The sequence below is a fragment of the Vigna angularis genome, chromosome 2 (genome assembly GCF_016808095.1).
Source record: "Vigna angularis cultivar LongXiaoDou No.4 chromosome 2, ASM1680809v1, whole genome shotgun sequence".
Lineage (NCBI taxonomy): Eukaryota > Viridiplantae > Streptophyta > Magnoliopsida > Fabales > Fabaceae > Vigna > Vigna angularis.
The window spans coordinates 12170081-12178238 of record NC_068971.1 but is presented as its reverse complement, the minus strand read 5'-3'; the positions used below and the strand labels follow the sequence as shown (position 1 = coordinate 12178238).

Genomic DNA, 8158 nt, shown 5'->3' with positions numbered 1-8158 from the left:
AACAGTTTCTATTATACTGGCATGTTCAAAGGATTAAGACATAATCATGCTGTTTTACAGATATGTTGTGGAAGTGAAACTTAGTTAAAAAGGAAATGGAAGTAATAAAGCGAACTTAACCTAACAAAGGACGAAGAGAAAGATAAAAGTATAAAAAAAGGGCATATTATTAGCACTTCTTGGACATGATATTATTGTTTTATACAAAGTATGAAAGCCAACAATAAAAAGTGAGTGGTAGCAGCTACAAATTGCTATTATTTTATGAAATTGCAATATTGAAGACGAGTATAAATCAAAACTAAGGTTTAGAGATGTAGTACTGGTCAAGTTGAAAAGTGTTTTGCTTCCAAACACCTTTCTGCAGTTTCATCTTCTCTTATTGATTTTGGATATGAAGGTTTTGCTCTTCTTCTCCATTTTTATTTTTTATTTTTTGTTTTATATGTTTATGTATGATATACCTAGCTCCGAGGGAAACTAAATCTTATTATATGATCGATTCAGCAAATTAGAAACAAGGGTTGCTCCATTTCGGACATCTTTTTTTTAAGACTCTTGTTTTTTTAGTCTTTTCCGTCTCTTAGGGGTTGGGAAAGATCGATATGCTTTAATTTTGTTCCTTTAAATTCCCAGTTTTGTTGAAAATAATATATAGAACATCATTATTCTTTAAATTAATTCTCAAGAGTTAGTCTATATTATTATCGTACCGATTTTTCTCTGTAAAATATTTATTAATTACAGAAATTAATATTTCAAACACACGAAATGGTTACTGAATTTACCTTCACTCAAGCACTTTGATTGGCAACATTCTACATATTTTTAACAAACATGCATATTTTAGTTTGCAAGTAATGCACAACAATATTCGAATAATTAGTGCTTATCGTTTTTATATCTCTGTCCTATTTAGCAAAAACTGAGATAAACATGTGCACTGGTGGTGAATCTGGAGGAACTGTAGAAGGTAACCCCGTGAGCAAGTCAAAGGTTGGCCATGAGAAGCAGTGAAGAAGGCAGGGAAGGAACAAGAAACTGTTGTTGTGGCAGGTTTTTTCATGACCTTCCTCAACAGTTACACAACCTCCTCAAGGAACTTTTCCCTACCCTTTCTCTCTCTGAGGTTCGTAACTGTATCTCTTCCCCTCTCTCTCTCTCTCTGTATGCTGGTTTTTGTTCTGCAAGTTTTTCTGCTGCCATGATTTCACTTCTGAAAGACTGTTTTATTTCTTTTCTGTTGGGTCAAAATGTGAAAATATCGTAATTTGTAGGGATTAAAAAACAATTGATCATGTCCCTGTCGTACGGAAAGGAACCATAATAAAAAACCTATTTAGCATTGCAAAAGATTTTATTTTTTTATTATGTTATTCCTGCCCCTGCCATGGTTGTTGAGACCATGAATTCAGGTTTCATTAATATTTTCTTGATGATAATATAAACATATAAACACATATATATATATCATAATCTTGGTCGAGTTGGCTAAGTTGATAGAATCACACAAGTACCGCAATTTAAGGTTTAGTATTTGTTGTTACTCTACACTTAATGTGTGTCGTTTAGGCAATCAATAATGATATTGGCGTATTAGTACTATTTTACTTATAGATTTTTTTTTCACGTACTTTAAGGTAAACTCGTTTGAATTAATTAAAAAAAGAAAAGTATTTTTGTAAGCATTAATGAGACAACAAAATTTTGTCCTCAAACCCCAAAAACAATGTGTCAATTTTTAAATATACAGAAAACATTAGAAAACTACAACCTAGTATTATTTAATGACTTGCATCAAAATCCATGAAAAGTTTGTGACGATAAATTGCATGCAATTATTATCAATGAGTTAGTCGATTTATGAACTAACTTAATAGTAAGTTGATTTAGATTTATGAGTCCAGACTACAAAAATTGCATTTAACACAAATTGATTTAGATAAACAAATATTTAATTCTATATTATTGAGTTTAGAAAGTAAAAAATAATGGTTTTCTAATTATATATATGTTCTGTTGTCATTAAATAGGTTTTTGAATTAGTCATTAAATAAGTCTAGTATTTTTTTTCTAACTACTTTAAATTTAAAGAACATTGACTCAATGTTAATTTCATTTGATTTTAATGTATATGGCCCGTATATATATATATATATATATATATATATATATATATATATATATATATATATATATATATATATAATTATAATTTCATAAGTAATTCGTTTTTTGAGACATGTCTTATTGCAGTGAAATTTAAAATTAATCTTTTGAAAAACTTAAGGTAAGAAACATTATTTGTTTAATAATACAAAACATATTGGTCTCTAAAAATGGTAACAGAATAAATTAAAGGTAGGATTAGCGCCTTCTTCTTCCACCATAGGTTGAGTTAATCAAAGTCACTGTTATATAAGTTTATATAACATTTTAAAATAGATCTTACACACCTGCTACGTACTTAAAATGAAGGGGATTATAATCAAAGTTTAGAAAAGGGTATGAAGTAAAAATTTAAACTAAAATTTGATTGGGATCAAGAAAATCTAAGAAATATACTCGTTTTTCCTTGGTTTTGCAAAATCTAATATGCTTAAATGTTACATTCTGATTCTCATAATATTTAAATTAATGGAGAATAATAATAGTAGTATAGTATAATTTTACTATGATATATTTCATTAAGTAAAAATCAATATAAAGTCATGAAGAATATAAATAAACAAATAACTAATCTACAGTGAATTTTAATGAACATAAATATCGTACATGAGCCTTTATTTACTTTTAACAAAATTGAATGAAAAATTCAAATAAGAGAAAACATATATCAAATCATTTTTATCAATTATTATATACACAAGTTTTGACTAATTTAATTAACTTCTAATATTTTTTTCTATTTCGCTAATTTTCTGGGTTGGCAACCTGACCTAATTTGTTTTTGTTAACGTTTAAATAAATGATCATATCAGGTAGAACTGAGCTTTACAGTAGTTGACGTGCCAGTGTCAAAATTTTCGAAACGAATTTGAGAGTTCATTCATAAAACAAAGATATATTCTTGGCAATTTATTATAATAGTGTATATAGATAATTCTACCAACAAAGAAAAATAATATACATATTATATCACACCAATAGTTATCTTATGAAATAGGTATATTTTGAATAGAGATAATTCCTATCATTACTCTGGATAAAGCAACGGATGAAAGTTCAACATAAAATCATTAAATAATATTAAATAATATATATAAGTGAGTGTAAATTTCAGTAGAGTTAGACTTAAGTTTATATTTTAAAAAGTAAAATACCTTAACGTAAGAAATGTGTAGGAAAAATCTCATATCGATTAAGATAAAATGATTTCATAATATATGACTGATTTGAATTATCCACACCCTTTATCCAAAAAGTAGTAGAAAGAAAATTTTGCTGACTCATCTGAGATGCACTTGCAGGTGAAAGAGGAGTTTAAATCACTGGCGAACATTGCATGTCCAATAATGGTGACGAACGTGCTTCTGTACTCACGATCTGCCATTTCGATGCTGTTCTTGGGTCGGCAAGGGAAAGTTGAGCTAGCTGGAGGAGCACTTGCAATAGGGTTTGCCAACATCACTGCAAATTCATTCCTCAAGGGTCTTACTATGGGAATGGACCCAATTTGTTGCCAAGCATATGGTGCAAAAAGATGGTCAGTTCTAAGCCAAACCTTTTTCAAAACCTTGTGTCTTCTCTTCCTTGTTGCCATCCCCATTTCACTACTATGGCTAAACATGGCCCCCCTCCTACACTGGCTAGGCCAAGACCCTGAAGTCACACAGGTTGCACAAGTTTACATGCTCTTCTCCATCCCAGAACTGCTTGCCCAAGTTCATCTCAATCCATTGAGGTCCTTCTTGAGAACACAAGGCTTAACAGCTCCACTAACCGTAGCTGCGTCTTTTGCTGCCATTTTACACCTTCCAATAAATTACTTCTTTGCTACATATTTGAAATTGGGAGTGAAAGGCATTGCACTAGCCACTGGTTTGAACTCCATAAACATGATCCTAGGCTTAGTGCTTTATCTTCTCGTGTCAGAGAAACCTCTTAAACCTTGGGAAGGTGCCACTATTCTCTCTTCTTTTCGTGATTGGAGACCGTTGCTTACTCTAGCATTGCCAAGTTGCATCTCAGTGTGCTTGGAGTGGTGGTGTTATGAGATAATGCTCTTCCTATGTGGCTTGTTGAGTAATCCACAAACCACTGTTGCTACCATGGGTGTTCTCATTCAAACAACTGGGTTCCTATATGTATTCCCATTTTCATTGAGTGCTGCCTTGACAACACAAATCGGTCACTCACTAGGTGCAGGGCAACCCTTGCGTGCACAAAGTACAGCCACAATAGGACTTTTCATAGCATTTGCATCAGGGGTCTCAGCCTTTGTTTTCTTGATGTTTGTGAGGAAAGTGTGGGGGAAACTCTTCACAACTGAGACACAAATTGTTGATATGGTCACAACCATACTTCCAATTTTGGGGTTGTGTGAGATTGGTAACTGGCCTCAAACTGCTGCATGTGGGATCTTATCAGGGACTGCACGCCCTTATGTGGGTGCAAGAATAAACCTGTTTGCATTTTACTTAATAGGGTTGCCAGTTGCAGCGGCTTTCATGCACAGATACCAGCTGAGGGGTTTGTGGTTTGGCATGTTGGCTGCCCAAATTTCATGTTTTTGTATGATGGTTTACACATTGATTCAAACAGATTGGGGGCATCAAAGTAAAAGAGCTGAGCAACTAGCTCTAAGAACAGATGATGAGGAAAATGTAAATGATGATGGGGAATGTGGACTCCTTAATTCTGATTTATGAGATATTTAAATCAATTTTGCATAGTGATAGTCACTAGTACATGACCGCCTTTCCAAAACCTTGCGTTATTGAGATTTTCTAATCATTCCTCACGAGTCACTACAACATGATTTCTTCTCTAAGTTAGATGAACATCAACAAAAGCTTGGTTAGTCAACTTATTCATGTTGATTTTTAAATAACAATGCACCATAATTTGGTGGGTACAAGTACCTCTGAGTTCATGATCTACCATAAATTTTATGCTCAAATACATGTTTTGAGTGCATGCATTGAATAATGGTTGTTGTACCAAGCTAGACAAATTTGAGGTAGAAATTACGGATCTAGGCAAAAAAAATTCGAAATACGAAAATAGACGAAGTCGTGGAGGGTTCGGACGACTTCAAATGAAGAAGTCGTGCTCCCTGTACAACTTCATCCTGTAGCTCTGACCAAGATTGAAGTCGTGCATCTCAAAAACGACTTTAGGTCGTTGTAATCGATTACCAAACATTGTAATTGATTACAACGTGCTGAAGTTGTGTCCTCCTGCACGACTTCACTTTGGGTAGGCAAAAATGGCTCTGGTAATCGATTACACCATGTTTGTAATCGATTACTAGAGAGTTTTATGGGCAAAAACTGTCTGGTAATTGATTACAACACTAGTACAAAAATAGCGTACAAGGTCGAATATTTTTTGCCTTTCTCGTCGAATTCGAAAACAACGTCATATCGAGAGACATTAAATTGACGTCGAATTTTGTCAATATACGACGTTAATTTAACGTCGAATTTTGTCAATATACGACGTTAATCAATTTTTGTTTTAAATAATTGTAATCCTTTTTTACAACTTTACGAGACCTAAAAAGCATAACTATGAACGGTAATATAGTATCAACAAGAAATAACAATAACAAACAACAAATAACAATAACAAACAACAAATAAGTTCAATCAAACAACAAACAAGTTCAACCAAACAACAATAAACAAGTTCAACAAATAAGTTCTTCAAAACGAAAGCTAACCTTCAAAAGTGTTGCCACCAGTGAGAGAGAAAGCAGAATGCGCATATGAAAGACAAGAACACAAAAATAATCGGTGAAAACAAACAAAAATCATACCTGAAGTAGATAATTAACATGCATTTGTATCAAATGAAAGAAAGATTATATGTGATTGTCGTCAAACTTCGTTCGAGAAAAGTTTGAGCAGAGAAGAGGGTCTCGCGCGTTAAGATAAAGTGAATGAATTTTCAATCTCTCGCTCAAATTTTTATTGAATTCACTAACCTTTTGACGTCTAATGCTGAGTCATTCGACGTTTTATATCCTTTTACGTCGAATTATAATTCTAAACGACATTTAATAATTGCATTTATTTACAAAATTTCCACCGATCATTTTTAAGGTTGACTATTGAGTGGTTAGACGTTGAACGCGTGACGTTATACGTTGTTTTTGCACTAGTACAACCATGTTGTAATCGATTACCAGAGACATTTTAGTGTTGAATGAAATATTTTTTGTGGTTCTTAGCATTTTTGTTTTGTTGATTGTGTTACACAAAAAAGAATTTGACATTATAATTTATTGAATTGAAAAACAAAATAAATAACTAAAACAAAATTTTTAAGATAATTAATACTAATTTATTAATTAGTTAAGGTATTACAAAATGGTAAAATTAATAAATCAAGAATATCGAAGAACGACATACGTGTTTCTCAGACATACTATCTCAAGATCATACAAATCTTGATAGTATTCACATTGCCACAATCGTATCAAATCCTGTTAGGACAAACCACTCCATTCCCATCAAGAGTTTGGTTGCAGATATTAAAGCTCGATTTGGATATTTTGTGTCATACAGAAAAGCTTGGATCGCAAAACAAAAGGCTCTTGCTATGGAGTTTGGTGACTGGGAAGATTCTTATAACCATCTACTCAGGTGGTTACATGCGGTGAAGGATGCAAATCCTAGTACAATTTTGCAATGCATTGGTTCTCCAGTGGAGATTGATGAACAAACTGACAGTAATTGCTACCTTATGGAAAGAGTTTTCTGGTCTTTCGGTCTTTGCATAGAAGGATTCAAATATTGTAAACTCATTCTACAAGTGGATGAAACCTTTCAACGGGCAAATATCATGGAGCTTTGCTCACCGTCATCCCTCAGGATGGCAATAGAAATCTTTTTCCATTGGCATTTGCAATTGTAGAAGGTGAGACAAAGGAGGCCATGATATGGTTCTTTCAACTACTTCGAGAACATGTTAGCCCTCAACAATATTTGCATCACCACTGACAAGGGAAAGTGTATCTTATCCGCGTTAAGATCAGAAGAAGTAGGTTGGGAAGAAGATGGTTTGAACTCTGTTTATTGCATACGTCATCTAGCCTCCAACTTCAACAACAAATTCAAAAATTAGGAACTCAAAAAATAATTCATCAATTTAGGTACTACTACAAAAAGTTTTACTACCAATTTACAGTTTATATTTTGTTAACAAAATTCTTCAAATTTTTAATTTATTATGTCCTTACAACTTACTAGGTCAAGCAACCGACTGTGACGACAAAGCTTACTGCACTGAGAGACCAATACCTCCAACAAGTTGCTTGGATAGATAAAATTCCATTAAAAAAATGGTCTCAAGCTTTTGATGGAGGGAAAAGATATGGACATATGACTACTAATCTTGCTAAGTGTATGAACTCCGTTTTAAAGGGAACACGTTCATTACCAATTTGTGCTCTCATCAAAACAACATTTGAGAGGACAAAATCATGGTTTGTTGAACGAGGATTAAAAGCACACTACATGCTACAAGAAAGCCATCAATTTCCTGAAGAAATCACCGACATTATTCAAAACAATCAACAACAATCCACATTTTGTCATGTTCATTGCTATAATTGTGAAAATTTTGAATTTGATGTTCAAGAAATTTCAACACCTCACTAATATCGCCCACATCCAATTTCCTATAAGGTCAGACTAAATGAATGGTGGTGTGATTGTGGTCACTTCCAAGCTACTTGTCTCCCATGTCATCATGTCATTGCCGTTTGTGCATATTCCCATATACCACTGACCCAATATATCGATCCAGTCTACAGTCTTAACAACATTTACAAGGCATACGAAGTATAATTTCACCCAATCCAAAATGAAGATTATTGGTCTGCGTATATTGGTCCAAACTTCATACCAGATCCTCAAATGTGACGCAAGGCATATGGAAGACCAATTACAAATAGAATTCGTAATGAGATGGATCAATTCTCTTCAGA

The 8158-nt window shown here is 33.2% G+C and overlaps 1 protein-coding gene across 2 annotated transcripts; it reads left to right on the top strand.

Moving 5' to 3' along the window:
• Positions 1–240: 240 nt before the first annotated feature.
• On the top strand, positions 241–4900 carry LOC108327276 (protein DETOXIFICATION 53). Of its 2 annotated transcripts, XM_052873789.1 has the most exons (3): positions 241–400; positions 920–1129; positions 3471–4900. In XM_052873789.1, the coding sequence occupies exons 2-3, from the start codon at positions 1004–1006 to the stop codon at positions 4869–4871; spliced, it is 1527 nt and encodes a 508-aa protein (XP_052729749.1). In that variant the 5' UTR covers positions 241–400; positions 920–1003; the 3' UTR covers positions 4872–4900. The 2 variants fall into 2 exon arrangements, with proteins under 2 accessions (XP_052729749.1, XP_052729748.1); XM_052873788.1 differs by lacking the exon at positions 241–400 and having other exon boundaries at positions 851–1129.
• Positions 4901–8158: the final 3258 nt, after the last annotated feature.